The sequence below is a fragment of the Chiloscyllium plagiosum genome, chromosome 9 (assembly GCF_004010195.1).
Source record: "Chiloscyllium plagiosum isolate BGI_BamShark_2017 chromosome 9, ASM401019v2, whole genome shotgun sequence".
Taxonomy (NCBI): Eukaryota; Metazoa; Chordata; class Chondrichthyes; order Orectolobiformes; family Hemiscylliidae; genus Chiloscyllium; species Chiloscyllium plagiosum.
Genome location: NC_057718.1, coordinates 46,451,708 through 46,469,490, shown reverse-complemented (window position 1 = coordinate 46,469,490; position 17,783 = coordinate 46,451,708). Strand labels below are relative to the sequence as shown.

Below are 17,783 nucleotides of genomic sequence, written 5' to 3'. Positions count from 1 at the left end.
GCCCAGAGTGTAGGAATGCCTGATACAATGAGTCCGTTGGCCTGGTATAGGACACTTGGCTATAATACTGGGACCCTGCATGTTCAGTTCTCAGCCGAGTTTCAAGCAGTTCCACAACCATCCCGATGAAGTTCTGGTGGCCGTTTGACTAAACTGTAAATTTTCAGGATCAAAGCTCTAATCCTGTGATATAGTCAATCATCAGTAATTTTATATCTGATGTAGATTAAATTTGTAGGTCCTGAAGATTCTGTTGGCTGATGCCACTCTTTTATTCACACACCAGAAACCGCATTTGTTAATATTGCATTGCTGATATTTGTGAACAGCTGCCACACTCTAAACTTAATAATGACTCTGTATCCTGACCAAATAAATACTTCTATGGGGATTCTCCTCAGTACTATACACAGGCTTGGAGCGGAAAGAAATTGCCTTTTGATCTTGTCCACAACTGTTCTGTGACAAATTTAGTTTTCTATAACTTGGCATTTGCGCCAGTAGGCCATCTTCCTTAAAGTGTTCCTGTGATTGATGTGATACCTTTGATATCTTCTATTAGCCTCCGGGACCACTAAGTTCAAGGCCTGCTTGGAACCTGAGGAATCCTGCAGAGGAGCTGAAGGCCTTCAGAGTCCTTGGGGTGATTGACAAGGTAATTCTTCAGCATCATTTTCATGGGTTTAACTATCAATCAGCCACCAGCTGAGGGTGCAGCTTTTGAAGCTATTGGTCTTGACAGCTAGAAAAAAGAAAAATGACTTGGTTTACCTGTGTTTTGCAGAAATCAAGGCAAGGAGGATGTGAGTTTATTTAATCAAAATTGCAAGCTTGTGTGGTTGTATTGCATGTTGTAAAATGGTGGCAAGAATTCAACAAGACCATTTGTAATATAGAAACAATAATTTCTGGAGAGTACAATGTTTTATCACATTAAATTTGCTGTTTCAATATATATTGTTCCAAGTACTAATGTGTATCGCTACAGCAAAGAATACATAAGCTTGAGCCCCTTCATATATACTTACTAGACTCCTGTTAGACAAGTTGTAATTAAGATGAGCTTACAGAAGCATGAAAAAGGAAGGTTTTTTTGGTTTAAAACCAGAGATTGAATGCTGAAAAATTCACAGAAATTGAGAAGACCAATATGATCAGAAGTACTGTAGCGTTACGTAAAATCTTGCATATTATAGGGCTACCACTATAAAACCATTGCAGTAAAATCAAAATGTAAACAATTTTTATTAGGGAGAAGAAAAATTTTTTGACAAAATTAGCGGAATATGATGACCTTTGCAGGTGCAAGACTTTGAGTCCAATGTTCTGAGGTCTGTGGTAATGCTGCATTTATAATTACATGATTGCCTCGTTAAATCCAACAAGACCCTGAGGCTGTTTTACAGTGACAGGTGTAGTTGGGTTCAGTCTTATCCCACACATGTTTAACACTACTCCAAGTTTACACAATGAGGTAAGTGATGCAGAATGATAGATGAATTCCAGTAATTCAGTCAAGTGTTATTGTGACATCTAACTCTTGAGAGCAAAACTCATGAAGTTTGTTTGGGGGTGGGGGGGGAATGTCAACTGAAAACTGAAATTAAACTAAAATTCAAGTATCACTGTCGACTCTTACGATTTTTTTCCAGTTTGTGTAACTGCTAATTTACTGCTTTCCCATTGATCATGGTGGAAACGGAATAATTGTGGTGTAGATCAAGGTTTGTGAAGATATAAGTGTTGAAAGTACAGTGCAGTATCACCTCTTATTACACCATAATATGAAAAGGTTTATTTTCTTAAGAGTGAATTATTATGGTGCTCTCTTTGATTCTTTTTCTTCCTCTCTCAGAAAGCATGTGGATGGATTTATTTTTCTTAATCCTTGGATTCATATTTGTAAAGAACTGATATCCAGAAAAAAATAAAGATTTATACAGAGAGAATTAATGTAAACCTCTTGACATTCCAATCATATCTTCAAAGGACACTTTATTTAGTGACCTTGTGTTAAACAGATGTGCCAAACTATATTAATTTTCTTAAGCACTTTCACAAATTATGTTATTCTGCAGAGACTAAGGAGATTCCTGAGGGGTTGTCGTAACTATAACAGTGAATCATTTTCAGCAGCTCCCTTTTCTAATGCAACACCAGGAGTGCTGAGAGTAAATTACAAGGCAAAAGCTTGATTAAATTAGCAGATTAACGTAGGTTTAGCTCTTCCCTATTCCAATTTCTTTATTTTAATTTTGGACCTGTTTGCTTTGACAAAATGGAAATTAGGATCATAAAGTATTATATTTACTTGACAAAAAAAATCAATTTATATATCTCCATGTTGATTTCAAAAATATTACAGGGACTGTATGGGCTGGACATTGCAATTGTTTTGGTGTTAGAGAAGCAGGATTGGGGGTGGGGGGGGGGTGGGGTGGTCAGTGGCAAACTATCCGAATTTGCCCCTTTACAACCTTGGGAAACTGATGTAACCTCAGGATATGAGACATGTACAGACAGTGAAGTCACTGTCACTTGGGATTCGAGCACAGGCTGCACTGCGGCCTTGTCAAGCTAACAGAAATTGAAATCAGTGAGAATGTCAACTCCACTGTCCCCATATCGATGTCAGAACCCCCTTAATAAGTTGCATCTTGTTCGATCGGGTATATCTCAATTTCCAACAGCAGTGTGGTTAATAAAATGGGATAAGTAACAGAATTGGCTGAAAAAAGATATTTGTGGAGTGGTTGCAAAATGAATCAATAAATACCTTTAAAGCTGCTTATAAAACATTTTCAAGAACATTTTTATGTCTCACTTTTGCATTGAACTTGAATTCTATCCTCTGGTCTGGTGTGCCTCCCTCTTTTTCTTCCTCTCCCTCCTTTTTTTAAAAAAATCTCTTCTTTTTTTTCCTTTTCCCCACCCCACTCCTTTTCCCCACCCCACTCCTTTTCCCCACCCCACTCCTTTTCCCCACCCCACTCCTTTTCCCCACCCCACTCCTTCCTTCCCCTCCCTCAGAGTATGTAATCAAAACCTACGGCGTGCAAAGTGGTTAAAAAAACCACTGGTAGGCCTAAGGATTGGGATTATTTAAAGAGCCAGCAGATTACTAAAAAGATAATAAAGCAGGAAAAATTGACTTATGGAAGTTAATTGGCAAACAATATAAAAACAAATAGCAAGAGCTTCTTAGGGTATATAAATGTAAAGAGTAGCTGAAGTAGTTGTGGGAAATCTTGGAAGATCTAACAGAGGAATTGATGGGGAGAGTGGACAGGACGATAACATAAACCAATATTTTGCATTTGTATTCATGGTGAAGGACACTAAACATTCCAAAGATAATAGATAAGGCACTAACAACAGGAAATATCTTGTTACAGTCTCCAGCATGTGGGACAAAGGTATTTGACAAATGAATGGGATGAAAAATAGTCAGGTTGCTTGGACCTGATGACCTGCACTCAAGGCTTTTAAAAGAAGTGTGAAAGAGGTAGTGGGAATATTGGTGGTAATATTCCAGAACTCCCTGAATTCTGAGTGGCTTCAATGGTTAGGAAAACTACTAATGTGACACCCTTGTACAAGAAGGGAGGGAGACGGAAAGCCAGAAACTATAGCCGTTAGTCTAACATCTGACATTGCCGAGTATACTAGAGACCATTATCAAGGAATAAGTAGCAGAACATTTAGAAAAGTTTAATGTAATCAGAGTTAACATGGCTTTGAAAAAGGGAAATTGTGTTTATCTAATTTGCTGAAATTCTTTGAGGATAGAACAAATATAATTGACAAAGGTTGATGTAGTGTATTTGGATTCCAGAAGATATTTGATAATGTGCCAGATAAAAGCTTTTTGCATGCGTTTGGAGCTCATGGTATTGGGAGTAATGTATTAACATGGCTTGGATTGGTGAACACACAGAAGACAGTTGGAATTAATGGGTCTTTTTCAGGTTGAAAAGCCATCACTGGGAGAGTCGCACAAGGATCAGTCCTGGGGTCTTAATGATTTCTTACCTATATCAAGAGAAGGGGATCGTGTGTAATGTATCCCAAAATTGCTGATGATCTGAGAATAGATTTTAGGGCATATAGAGATGAGGGCATGAGGAATCTGCAAAGGGATCTAGATAGGTTGACAGTGTGGGCAAAAATTTGGCAGATGGTGTTTGATATAGGAAAGTGGGAGGTCATGTACTTTGGTAGGAAGAATCAAAAGGCAGATTACACTATTTGAATGGAAAGGGACTCCAAAAAAATAGAGCATATGGGTATTCATGTGCTTAAAACCCAAAAGGTTAGCATGTAAATTCAGCAAGTAATTTTGGCCTTAATTGCTGAGGTGCTTGAAGTTGAAAAACAGGGGAAGTCTTGGTAAAGCTACAGCTTGTTGGTGAGCCTGCACCAGGAATACTGTTTCCAGTTGTGGAGCTGGACAGCTTCACTCGACTGATTCCTGGTATGAAAGGGCTGACTTATGGGAAAACGCCTAAACAGATTAATCTGTTATTCATTAGAGGTTTGAAGAATGAGGGGTGATCTTACTGAAACATTCAAGATTCTGAAGGTTCTCCACAGGGTAGATGTTGAGAAGAAGTTTTGAGAAGTGGTGAGTATCTTGAACCAAGGTGTCATGGCTGTGGAATAAGGGGAAACTTACTTAAAACCAAGTTGCGAAGGGCTTGCTTCTCCCAGAGGATAGTGAATATGTGCAATTCTGTACTTCAGAAAGTTGTGGAGGCTAGATTGCTGAAAGTATTTAAAGAGTTAGATTTTTGAAATATCCGGGAAATATGAGTGTTGTGTTGAGCTGGGACAGAAGAGGAGTTGAGACCCGGAGCAGATCAGCCATGATCTTTTGAAATGGGGTGGTGGGATAGGCTTAAGGGGCCAAATGGCCAACTCTCACTCCCATTTCTTATAGTCACAGTCAGGGTCACAGAGGACATACCCAGGATCTGCCATATTTCAGTAAGTCCACCGCTCATTTTCTCAACTCCTGATGGGTCAAATCTCCACCTGCTCAACATTTCTTCATAAGACGAGTCTTTAATTTCTAGGAAGGATCTAATTCAACTTTCTCTAAACTGGTTATAAGATGTTATATATATCATTCTTCAAATAAAGAGATCACATTGTATGTAGTGCACCAGTTGTAGTGTCAGCAAGCCTGTACACAGCTCCACATATTTTCCTGATTTTATATTCCATTCCCCGTGCAATAGACGTCAGTACTCCATTGGTATTCTCAATCACCTGCTACACCGTCAAACCAACTTTTGTGCTCTTCCAACCTTCTTATCAAAGTGGACAAGCCCATATTTTCCTACACTCTACATCTGCTAAACTTTCACTCACTCACTCAAGTCATCTGTGTTCCTTCACTGGTTCTCCAATCTTCCCAATAGCCCACTCATCTTGGTGTCATATCCCTCATGATCCAGCTATCAATTGTATTGTGCTTTGGCCATCATTTTAATGTACCTTTCCTGTTGGATTGTAAACTGTTTGGTTTGTTACTCATCACGCCATCCAGTTTCTAAATAAAGATCTGTTCTCCCCTTGATTCCAAAAAATATTCCGTCCCTGAAAAATATTGCTCCCTCGATAGAGGCAACTGGTGATGGTTTAACCTGGGGTTCACCACATCTTTGAGGAGGGGTGAGGTTGAGGTGGAGGAGGTGGGACCTTCATGGCAACCTCAGCCAGTGGGGGATTTGAAACTGTGTTGTTGGTGTAACTCTGCATTGCAAACCAGTCATCCAGCTAACTGAGCACTGGTTATTTATCTAATCCTCCACGAGATTACAAGAATCTTGCTTCCCTTTGCAGTCCTTCAACTTTACCTTCAGGGTTCCAACTGCCTGATCAACCTGAAAGAAATTCCTTTTTCTATTGCTCTTAACTGCATTAAGGTTTTTAACCTTCTAAGCTTTTTATCTTGCACTCATCGTAATTAGGATACGAGAAAACGACTTGAGAAAAGAGGCACCATATTGTACAATGTGAAAGGAGGTTGATGATTGGATGGAGATGCAGTGAACTGTCATTTGTATTTTTCAGGGCAGGCAGATAGATTCTGATTGGTCAGGATGTTGCCATACAGCTGCAATTGGCTGCCTCCATCACCCCTATTTTGGAAAAAGATGCAATGTCTGTGCAAATTCCTCTAGACTATTTAAACAGGGTCCTGTTTGTATATATCTAGAGCACCAGTTTGCACAGTCTAATTTTAATTAAGTGGTTTCCCTTAATGGACCAGTTTTATTTAATAAGTGATTTCTCATAGAGTCACATCTAATGTCTGTACCTTTCTGGGGCTTGCAAGCATAAGCTGGTTCAGCAAGGGCAGGATGATGCTTACTGAAAATGGTAGAAGGGGCGTGTTGTTTCATACAACCATTGGACCAACCTACCTGACATCACACTGGCACTACGTTTAGGCAAGACTAATTCTAGAGCAAATTATACAATGAACAGAAGAGCCTTGGGAAAAGTTGATGGGCAGAGAGATCTGGGAGTGCAGGTCCATTGTACCCTGAAGGTTGCTGCACAGGTGGATAGAGTGGTCAAGAAGGCATATAGTATGCTTGCCTTCATTGGACGGGGTATTGACTCTAAGAGCTGGCAAAGTCATGTTAAAATTGTACAAGACATTGGTTCGGCCACATTTAGAATACTGTGTACACTTCTGGTCGCCGCATTACCAAAAGGATGTGTACACCTTGGAGATGGTGCAGAGAAGGTGTATGAGGATGTTGCCTGGTATGGAAGACTAGATTAGATTAAATTCCCAAGAGTGTGGAAACAGGCCCTTCGGCCCAACAAGTCCATACCGACCCTCTGAAGGGTAACCCACCCAGTAGGTGGGGAGCAGAGGATACAGATGCTTAGGAATTGACCAACAGGTTTAGACAGCACATTTGGATCGGCTCAGGCCTGGGTTGTAAATTTTCTTTGTTCTCTTTGTTCTAAAACTTAAACATCCAATTTGCATGCAAGGCACAATGGCTTTTTGGCTTGCTGGCAGCATCCTGTTTGTGGAGAAACGACTTGTATTTGCTACATAGAACAAGAGACTGTTCACTGTTTTTGCTGCATTTCCAACCAATCATCACCTTCTATTCATGTTCAGAATTTTGAGACCACTTCCCCTTCTAGTGTAATCTGAGGTAGACTGGGTACAACTCGGGACCCCAAAGTGGTGGCTTGGGTTTTTTCAGTCTGCAGTGATTGATGACTCGATCAGGGTGTCAGTTATCTCACAAGTTGGTTTTATTAGGCCCTATCTCAGTGAGCAGAAAGGTAAGGCCCAATTCATGAGGTTGCGAATAAGATTACTGTCGTAGCGTGTGAACTGTAGAAATTCCTGTGTACATATTGGCCATGAATGTAGGCTTTAAGTAGGCCATAGTTGAGAACTCATTGTCGGACTTCTCAACTAATAGATTAATGGTTAGTTTGAGCACAGAATAAAGTTGATTAAGCTGGGTAGAGAAATGTGGTGTTAGGTATGTAGCCCGTTTGTCCCAGTGACTGGTAGAACCTTTTAAGCAACACATCCCCTTGACAATTCGTACCAAGCACAATGCTGCCTGTGATGTCAAGCCGCAGAAAAGCGTATCCATAATTCGATGTGATTTTACAATTGGAAACCATTTATTAAATAATCAGGAATGTGGTAAGAGTTGCATTGAAAACCAATTTAAAATGATCAGTCAGACTTGCTGTGTGCTGCATGTGTGTGTGCTATAACAGGACCCTGTTTTCATTGTCAGCGAAATGAATTTGTACATACTTGTACACCTTTTTCAAAATGAAGGTCATGGAGGTGGCCAATTGCTGCTGTATCCCCATGGTAATGACCAGGCCAATCAGAATCTATCTGCTTGGCCTGTGAATTAAGAATGACAGTTAACTGTCCTTAATGCATCTCTTGGCAATCAGCACCCATTTTTTGTGCTGTACAAAATGATGTGTTTTTGTTTAAGTCCATTTCTTGCATCCTAGTTCTGATGTGTGCAAGGTGAAATGCTTCATATTCTCTCATTTTATTAAAGTTTAATGTCCTTGTCCTTTCTAAACATTTTACAACATGAATACTTAGCTCCCAATCGCGCTAAGCGCATTGGCAGGTTTAGTGTTAATATCACAGTCAAATATTTTCACAAAGGCGCTACTAGGCTAAATGCAACTATTTATAAGCTTTGTTGTCATTTTATCTGTCTTTATTGTTCCCATTGTTCTTTATCTGCCTTGATATGTAATGGTGTTATGTCCTAGTTGGCAATCTTCCTTAAACTTGTCCCTGAATTAACATAATCAATTCTTCTCTAGTGGAGCTTTTCCCTTTAGTCATTGCACATCTTTATTCTGACTGTGCCTTTTCACTCTGAACACCAGTGCAGTAAAGCTGTCTGACAGAATACTGGGTGGCAGCAGATGGTTGACCCCTGGGGCAGTTACATGTTACTGGTATTTGGTTCGGACATTGGATCTAATATATGTACAAGTAAGTTTATTCAACTGTGAGGTTTTGCTGCATTTTGAAAATGACTTGTGATTATAACTTAAAAAAGGATTTAGTTTATTTTGATAAGCATTGAATGGTAGTTGTCCATATAAGAAGATTAACATGAGCTGTTCCACAGTTGACCCTCCTCTCTCTTAAATAGTTACAAGGTTAATTATGCAATAGCCTAGTGATGTAACTATAATCCTTCTGTTTGCAATCTAAATTATATGGATTGAAGCATCTTGGGCCTTAAGTTAATGCTGCTGCACAAATGCAGATTGTTAAGGTCCAGGTTTCACTGCACTCCACTTTGGCATTCTCTGTTACATTTAAAATCCAATTTTATCAACATTTCTTCCTCATCTCCACAAACAGTATGGGCATCATCTATGCACTGATATTTGTTTGTTTAAAAAAAAAGCTTGTTTTCATGTATCTGCCTGGTGATTGTTAACAATGGAGATTATTTTAAAATCTTTTTTTTACTATTATATCCAAAAGTTCACCCAACTGAACGTTTTCCCTATCAAATCAGCCGTAGTATTTTTAAAATATATTAACCACCACCAGTAAGTCTCCCATGTTTTCCAGTTGAGTATTTCAACATGTGGGTGTACTGGGAAAATCAGGTTGATAGTGGATTGCAAGAAAAGTCTACACGATATTGGTGCAGCTTGTAGCAGAGCCCACTAGGAAATGGGCAATTCTAGATTTAGTGTTGTGCAATGAAGCAGACTTAATGAGAGCTTAAGGTGAAGGAACCCTTAGGAAGCAGTGACCATAATGTGAAAGAATTTACTCTGCAATTTGAGAGGGAGAAGCTGGAATCTGATATAACAGTATTACAGTTGAATAAAGGCAATTACAGAGGCATGAGGGAGGAGCTGACCAGAATTGACTGGGAGAGGAGCCTAGAAGGAAAGACGGTGGAACAGCAATGGCAGGAGTTTTTGAGAGTAATTCGGGCGACATTGCAAAAATTCATCCCGAGGAGAAGGAAGCAATCGAAAGGGAGGATGAGTCAACCATGGCTAACCAGGGAAGTCAGGGACAGCATTAAAGCCAAAAATAAGCATATAATATGGCGAAGGGCAGTGGGAAACCAGAGGATTGGGAAGACTAGAAAGAGCAACAGAGGACAACAAAGGAGGAAATAAGGAGGGAGAAGATTAAATATGACAGTAATATTAGGAAAGGTTACAAGAGTTTCTTTAAATATACAAAGGACATTGAGCCGCTGGAAAATGATACTGGAGAAGTCGCAATGGAGAACAGGGAAATGGCTGAGGAACTGAATAAGTACTTTGTATCAGTCTTCACGGTGGAAGACATGAGTAATATCCTAAAACTTCAAGAGAGTTGGAGGCGCAGAGATGAATATGGTGACCATCACCAAGGAGAAGGTGCTAGAAAAACTGAAAAGTCTGAAAGTGGATAGATCACCTGAACCAGATGGGCTACACCCTTGAGTTCTGAAGGAGATAGCTGAAGAGATAATGGAGATGTTAGTGGTCTTTCAGGAATCACTGGAATCAGGGAGGGTCCCAGAAAACTGGAAAATCATTAATGTAACTCCCGTTTAAGAAAGGAGTCAGGCAAAAGACAAGAAATTGCAGGCTGATTAGCCTGACCTCAGTCATTAGTAAGATTGTGGAGTCCATTGTGAAGGATGAGATTTCTGAATACTTAGAGGTGCATGGTAAAATAGGGCAAAGTCAGCATGGTTTCATCAAGGGGAGGTCATGCCTGACCAATCTGCTAGAATTCTTTGAGGAGGTAATGAGCAGGTTACACCAAGGAGAACCAATGGATGTTATCTATCTGGACTTGCACAAGGCCTTTGATAAGGTGCTGCACAGTAGGCTGCTGAGAAAGATAAGGGCCCAAGATGTTAGAAGCAAGATACTAGCATGGATAGAAGTTTGGCTCAAAGTTTGTGAGAAGATTTGTAGCTCGAGTGCTCGTTGTTGTGGTTCTGTTCGCCGAGCTGAGAATTTGTGTTGCAGACATTTCGTCCCCTGTCTAGGTGACATCCTCACTGCTTGGGAGCCTCCTGTGAAGCGCTTCTGTGATGTTTCCTCCGGAAACCGGAGCGGCAGATTCAAACCTGTACAAATGCCAGAGGAAACATCAAAGAAGCGCTTCACAGGAGGCGCCCAAGCACTGAGGATGTCACCTAGACATGGGACGAAATGTCTGCAACACAAATTCCCAGCTCGGCGAACAAAACCACAACAGAAGTTTGGCTGTCTGGCAGAAGGCAGAGAGTGGGGATAAAAGGGTCCTTCTCAGGATGGAAGCTGGTGATGTTCCACAAGGGTCAGTGTTGGGGGCCACAACTTTTCACTTTATACATTAATGATCTAGATGAAGGAATTGAGGGCATTCTGGCTAAGTCTGCAGATAATGCCAAGCTAGGGAGAAGGGCTAGTAGTATTGAGAAGGCAAGGAGGCTGCAGAAGGATTTAGAAAGGTTAGGAGAATGGGGTAAGAAGTGACAGATAAAATGCAATGTGAGGAAGTGTGAGGTCATGCACTTTGGTAGGAAGAATCGAGGCATGGATTGTTTTCTAATGGTGAGAAAATGTAGAAATCTGGAGTGCAAAGGGACTTGGAAGTCAGAGTGAGGTTTCTCTTGAGGTAAACTGCACATTGAGTCTGTGGTTCGAAAGGCAAATACAATATTATCATTTATCTCAAGAGGACTATAATATAAAAGCAGGGATGAATTTCTGAGGCTTTATAAGGCTCTGGTCAGACCACATTTAGAGTATTCTGAGCAGTTTTGGGCCCCATACCTCCAAGAAGGATCTACTGGCCCTGGAGCAGGTCCAGAGGCGGTTCACGAGAATGATCCCAGGAATGAATGGGTTCACGTAGAAGGAACATTTGAAGACTCTAGGACGATGCACGTTGTTTAGACGGATGTAGGGGGGATCTGATTGAAACTTCGAATACTGGACAGTGTGGACATTGGGAATAGTAAAGGGAAGACCCATTAGAATGGCGATAAGCAGATTTTTTTTTTTAGCCAGAGAGTATTGAATCTGTGGAATTCATTGCTACAAAAGGCTGTGGAGGTCAGGTCATTGAGGATATTTAAAACAGATACAAGTTCTTGATTGCCAAGGAGATTAAAGGTTACAGGGAGAAAGTAGGAATATAGGTTTGTCAACCCCATCAGCCATGATTGAATGGGGGAGCAGACTTGATGGGCCAAATGGCCTAATTTCCACTCCTATCTTTTATGGTGTTATGGAGTAATTTACATTTGAAGGACATTGCAGACCAACAATGGAGAGGGGGAGAATGTACATTGGCGAATTTACTGAGTTTTCCCTATCAATTGGCATAGACATGTTTATGACATACCTCCTAGTGCCGTACAACATGGAAACAGATCCTTCGTCCATGGTGACCAAATTTCCCAAACTAAACTGGTCCTATCTGCCGTGTTTGGCCCACTTCCTTCTAAACCATTCACCTACCTGTCCAAATGTCTTTTAAATGTTGTAACTGTACCAGGATCTATCAGTTCCTCTAACATTTCATTCCACATCTGAACCAGCCTCTTTTTTTAAAAATAAATTACCCTTCAGATCCCCTTTTAATCTTTCTCCTCTCACCTTAAAAAATGCCCCATACTTTTGAACTCCCCTGTGCCAACAGAAACGATCTTTGCTATTCACCTTATCTATGTCCTTTTATGGTTTTATAAATCCCTAAAAAGGTCAATTCTCAACCTCCTATGCTCCAGTGAAAAATGTCCCAGCCTATCCAGCCTTCCTTATAAACTTCAACCCTCCATTCCTGATAACAACATCTTTGTAAATGTTTTCTGCACCCTCTCCAACATAATAATATCCTTCTTGTAGCAGGGCAGCCAGTACAGTGTTGTGGTTCTGTTCGCCGAGCTGGAAGTTTTTGTTGCAAACGTTTCGTCCCCTGGCTAGGCGACATCATCAGTGCTTGGGAGCCTCCTGCGAAGCGCTTCTTTGATGTTTCCTCCGGTGTTTATAGTGGTCTGTCCCTGCCGCTTCCGGTTGTCAGTTTCAGCTGTCCGCTGTAGTGGTTGGTATATTGGGTCCAGGTCGATGTGTTTGTTGATGGAGTTTGTGGATGAATGCCATGCCTCTAGGAATTCCCTGGCTGTTCTCTGTCTGACTTGTCCTATGATAGTAGTGTCATAGTATGATAACACTACTATCATAGTATGTCATATGATAGTATGATAACACTACTATCATAAAAGAAGCGCTTCGCAGGAGGCTCCCAAGCACTGATGATGTCGCCTAGCCAGGGGACGAAACGTTTGCAACAAAAACTTCCAGCTCGGCGGACAGAACCACAACAATGAGCACCCGAGCTACAAATCTTCGCACAAACTTTGAGCCAGTACAGTATACGGTACTCCAAAGGTGGCCTCACCAATGTCCTCTCTAACCGCAAAATGATGTCCCAACTCCTATACTCAATGGTCTGAGCAATGAAGGCAAACGTCGAAAGGCTGCCTTTACCAGCTTCTATACCTATGATGTAACTTTTAAAGAACTATGTACCTAGGTCTGTCTGTTCAACAGCATTCAATAGGGCTCTACCAGTAACTGTATAAGTCTTGCCCTTGTTCGTATTACTGAAATGAAAAATCTCCGGGTCAAGTGGGACTCCAAGCCTGGGTCTTCTGGCTCAGATGTAGGGACATTGCCGTTCTGCCATGAGGGCCCACTCGGCATATTTGTTCCCCCTATTCCACAAAGGGCACTGATCAGTCATAGAGGCCAATATAGTGTTCCCATTGCTTGGTTCCAGCCATTCTAATTGGTTCTTGATGCGGCTGTGAGTTAAGTAAATTGCATGGAATGAGTTTTGAAAATGAAAGGTTTTAATTAATCGTTATGGAGAATTTTCCTTTCAGTGGAAATGCTGAAAGAATAGGAAGGCAATTGAAGTAAACTGGAAAAGTTTACGGTTAAGACCAGCATGAGTCAAGCAGGGCACAAGTTTGATATGTTGGTCACTGGAGACCACTTATCTCTGAAATAGTGGCTTTACCAACATATTTTCAAGATCAAAACAGAAGTTGCTGGAAAAGCTCAGCAGGCCTGACAGCATCTGTGAAGAGAAATCAGAGTTAATGTTTTGGGTCAGGTGACTCTCCCTCAGAAGGGTCACTGGACCTGAAATGTATACTCTTAATTTCCCTTTACAGATGCTGCCTGACCTGCTGAGCTTTTCCAGCAACTTCTGTTTTTGTTTCTGATTTACAGCATTCGCAGTTTTTTCGATATTTAAATTTTCAAAATATCCACTTCGGGGATAGACATCAAGTTTCTACACCCAGTTTCTAAATATTTCAATCTAAACCAATATGCAGGGTGACTCCATTCAGACATGGGAAGTATTTTTCACTGAAGACAGCCTGGGTCCAAGATAACACCAATTTTTCATGGAGTCTATTTTATATCCTGGTAGCTGCAGTTTGGGACAAAATTTGAAATCTTTAAAATTCAAGACAATTAATGAAATTTAGAGGCTAACAAAATTTAGTTTTTGCTAGAATGAGTTAAAATACCCTCATTTGATTGTAATTTTTAAAACCTGGATTGATATCTAAATTTCACTGGTAATACCATCCAAATTTCATGTTTGCAGAAGAAAATTGAGTGATCAACAGATGTAGAAAAAACTTTATTTGAATATAATCATAATGCCAATTATTATTTTAATGGTAAACATCAACAGATATGGGAATTGACAGAATTGTCAAAATTTGTAATCTTTTGGTTCATAAGATCTAACCTGTGCCTTGTTTGGCAGGAAAATTCTCACTAGTCATAACTGTAAACCTTTTCAGTTTGCAGCAGCTGTACTTTTATTCATTTAGCATTTTTTCCACTGCAAGAAAATCTCTGCACAATGATTAATTAAAACTCGTCATTTTCAAAATTCACTCAGTGCAATCGACTTAAGTCACAGCCACATCCAGGTTAACTGTGGGTTCTTAATCTTTCTAGTGCTAGAGGTCACTCATGAATTGGAATGGGAACTAACAGTCACTGCTGCAGGAAGTGCTGCTGATATCAAGGGAATGGTACAAATGATTGAAACTGGTTCCTAGTGTAGACCTAAAATGCCAAACCTGTTGAAGAATCCTTGGTGAATTAGTATGGCTACTGACTCCAACTCGTATGAAGGGAATAAGTAAGGAAGAAGCAGGAGGTTGTTTCCACTAGTGGGTGAAACTAGGACTAGGGGATATAGCCTCAAAATAAGGGGAACAGATTTAGGACTAAGTGGAGGAGAAACCTCTCCCAAAGGGTCATGAATCTGTGGAATTCTCTGCCCAGTGAAGTAGTCGAAGCTACCTCATTGAATATTTTTTAAGGCAAAGATAGATTTTTGAACAGTAAAGGAATTCAAGGTTATGGTGGGTAACTGGAGCTGAGTCCATGAAACGATCAACCATGATCTTATCGAATGGCGGAGCAGACTGGAGGGGTCAGATGGTCGCATACTGCTCCTATTTCTTATGTTTCTTATCCCAATTTCAAATATTGTCTTCCACCAACTCCCAAATACACTTAAAATAACTGACTCTGCTAGCTTGTTCTGTGTAATTTTTGAAGTCAATATTTTCTTCGGTGCTATTTCCTTCCTAAAACCTTTTGAAATTCTGTCTTTGTAATTTGATGTTGTGACTTATTCTTAGGACACTGTAGCAACTAAAGCTGTGAAACCAGCTATGAAAACATTGCACCCAAACATAAATGGTCTTTTGCACTGCATATAAAATATGGCCTATTGTAACAAATAGGTACATTGGACAAAGGAGAGGAATCTGGGTTAAAATCCTGGAATTCCTTCCCTGAGGGCATTGTGAGTCAACCTACACGCAGACTGCAGTGGTTAAAGAAGCCAGCTCACCACCACCTTCTCAAGGGCAAGTAGGGACGGGCAACACATACTGGCCGAGCTGCATCCTAGGAGTGCATAAAACGACAATTAGTTTTGCTTTGTGACAGGAAGAGGGACACTAGGGAAGTCACTTGCATTAAAAAGTTAACAGGTTTTGTAAAGAGATTTTCCACTCTCTAGGAAGAATTTACTGAGGAAGATAAATAATTAAAATGCAAAAGACTGCATTTCTGTTTACATCATAGAGCACCAGTTGGGTCAGAGACAACCCAGCTGTATTCCATGCATATTCCACAGGACTTGGCAGTAGAAATATTCATGTTTTAGTAAGTAAGTTTATGAAAGCTCAATTGCCACAGATTTAAAGAAGTAAAAGTGATTAAATATGACATTGAACAGATGGAGACTATCTAGCCGCCTGATGTATCTGGCTCTAATTATATTATCATTGGTTTCGCCTGGCTTAGAGGAGGTGTTTCCAGGGGCTGATTTGCAGTCATTTATAAAACACCTGTTTGGGAAAACTATTTGCCGACGGCCAATTTAAAAAAAAATTCACAGATGTGCTTTCTTCGTGTCAGCACACTGTAAATATTCTCCGGCTTTATGAGGAGAAAGAAGACGAGGCAGTTTTGTTCAGTTTTTGTTTTGTCTTTCCTTTTTCAGGTGTTTCTCTAGAGGTCAGTTTTGGGCTGCATATGATTTCTGTAGCCATTACATCCTGCTATCACTGATTCAATTTTAAGATGCACCTTTGGGCTGAATGTGTACACAGACGAGTTACGTAACCTGTGTTGAAGAAGTACTGATTTTAACTTGTGGTTGTATTTCTTTCCAAAGGTTTTACTCGTGTTGGATTCCAGGACACAGGAGACATTCATTTTAAAAGTAAGCACCTTTTCAAAGTTTAAAATAAACAAAAACAGAAAATGCTGGAAAAGCTCAGCAGGACTGGCAACATCTGTGGAGAGAGAGAGAGCAGATTTGATGTTTCAGATCTAATGACCTTTCTTCAGCAGGCTCTGAAGAAATGTCATATTCGAACTCAAAATGTTAACTCACTTTCCACAGATGCTGCCAGACCTGCTCAGTTTTTCCAGCAACTTCTGTTTTTGTTTCAGATCTTTAACATCTGCCGTTCTTTGTGTTTTTTTCTTAAATTTACAGTTCAATTTTATGGTTCAATCCTAAAAATGCAACTTTGTCATTTAGTCATTTTTAAGTCATATGAGTGTATCCAGAGAACCATCTCTTAAAATCTTGGAATGAATTGGAAGATTGGGAATGCGGAAATGTTGGTTGCGATATCCAGAGAATGTTCTGGAGGAGGAAGTAGAGCTCTCTGTGAATTAAGGTTGACAAACTGTCTTTTGAGGGTGAGCAGAAGACCATTTCGGACTGAAAAATAGATGGCTTACTGTCAGAGGCGATCGCTGCTCAAGTGTATGGAGTAGGGGAGCTGCTGTTGGATTGGGATGGACAACTTTTAAAAATCACAACACTCGGTTGTAGTCCAGGTTTATTTGGAAGCACTAGCATTTGGTGTGCTACCTGATGAAAGAGCAGTGCTCTGAAAATTAGTACTTCCAAATAAACCTGTTGGACTATAGGCAGGTGTGTGATTTTTAACTAACTATATGGAGACATAAGACCACTTTCATTCCTGATTTTCCTGTATGCTGGCCATGAATAAGGGATATAAGAAGGGCCTAAAAAATGTCTGTCTTATTGGCTTGACATTCCCCACTGAGTGGTGCATCTGACTCAGTTGACTCCTTGACCTGCTCCTAGGGATCTACCACTGTTTTACACGTGACCTCCTCAGAGGAGTGCCCTTAATTAAGAAGATGTCAAGGGCCCCACCCATCGAGGTGGCCCTTGAACATTCTCCTCTGTCTCAGTTGTACAGCTGGAATATTGGAGGGAAAGGAGGGTAATAGTGCCAGTTTTTGCTTTAGCTGATTGCTAGTGTGACCTTGTTTGCTCAGACTGATGATGGTAAGACCAGAGTGATTACAACTTTTCTGTACTCTACTCATTTGCTCTCTAAACAGCCTGGATGAGAACATATGGAACAACTCCATAGTTGGTTTGATGTGTTAGTTGTTTTAAATCCAACTCCCAAGACTGGAGCATTCAATTTACTGGAGCAGCAGTGAGGAAGTGCTGCTATGCTGTCATTCAGATGAGGCCTTGTCTGTTTCTTCAGATGGGTACAAAGATCCCGTGGTACCACTTTGCAGAAGAGCAGGGAAACAGCTACCAAATGTTCCCAGCTACCAAATCTCCCAGTGTATGCTTACAAGAAGGGAACTGAGCTGGCTGTATATTGGATTTT

At 40.5% G+C, this 17,783-nt stretch overlaps 1 protein-coding gene across 2 annotated transcripts in view; it reads left to right on the top strand.

Annotated features, from left to right (window-relative positions):
- The window catches only part of rps6kc1 (ribosomal protein S6 kinase polypeptide 1), a 167,759-nt gene that overhangs the window by 107,547 nt on the left and 42,429 nt on the right, over positions 1–17,783 (top strand). For both annotated transcript variants that reach the window (XM_043695846.1, XM_043695845.1), the window contains 2 exons: positions 563–655; positions 16,286–16,333. In XM_043695846.1, the coding sequence (XP_043551781.1) occupies positions 563–655; positions 16,286–16,333 (141 nt within the window). The remainder of the gene's footprint in view (positions 1–562; positions 656–16,285; positions 16,334–17,783) is intronic.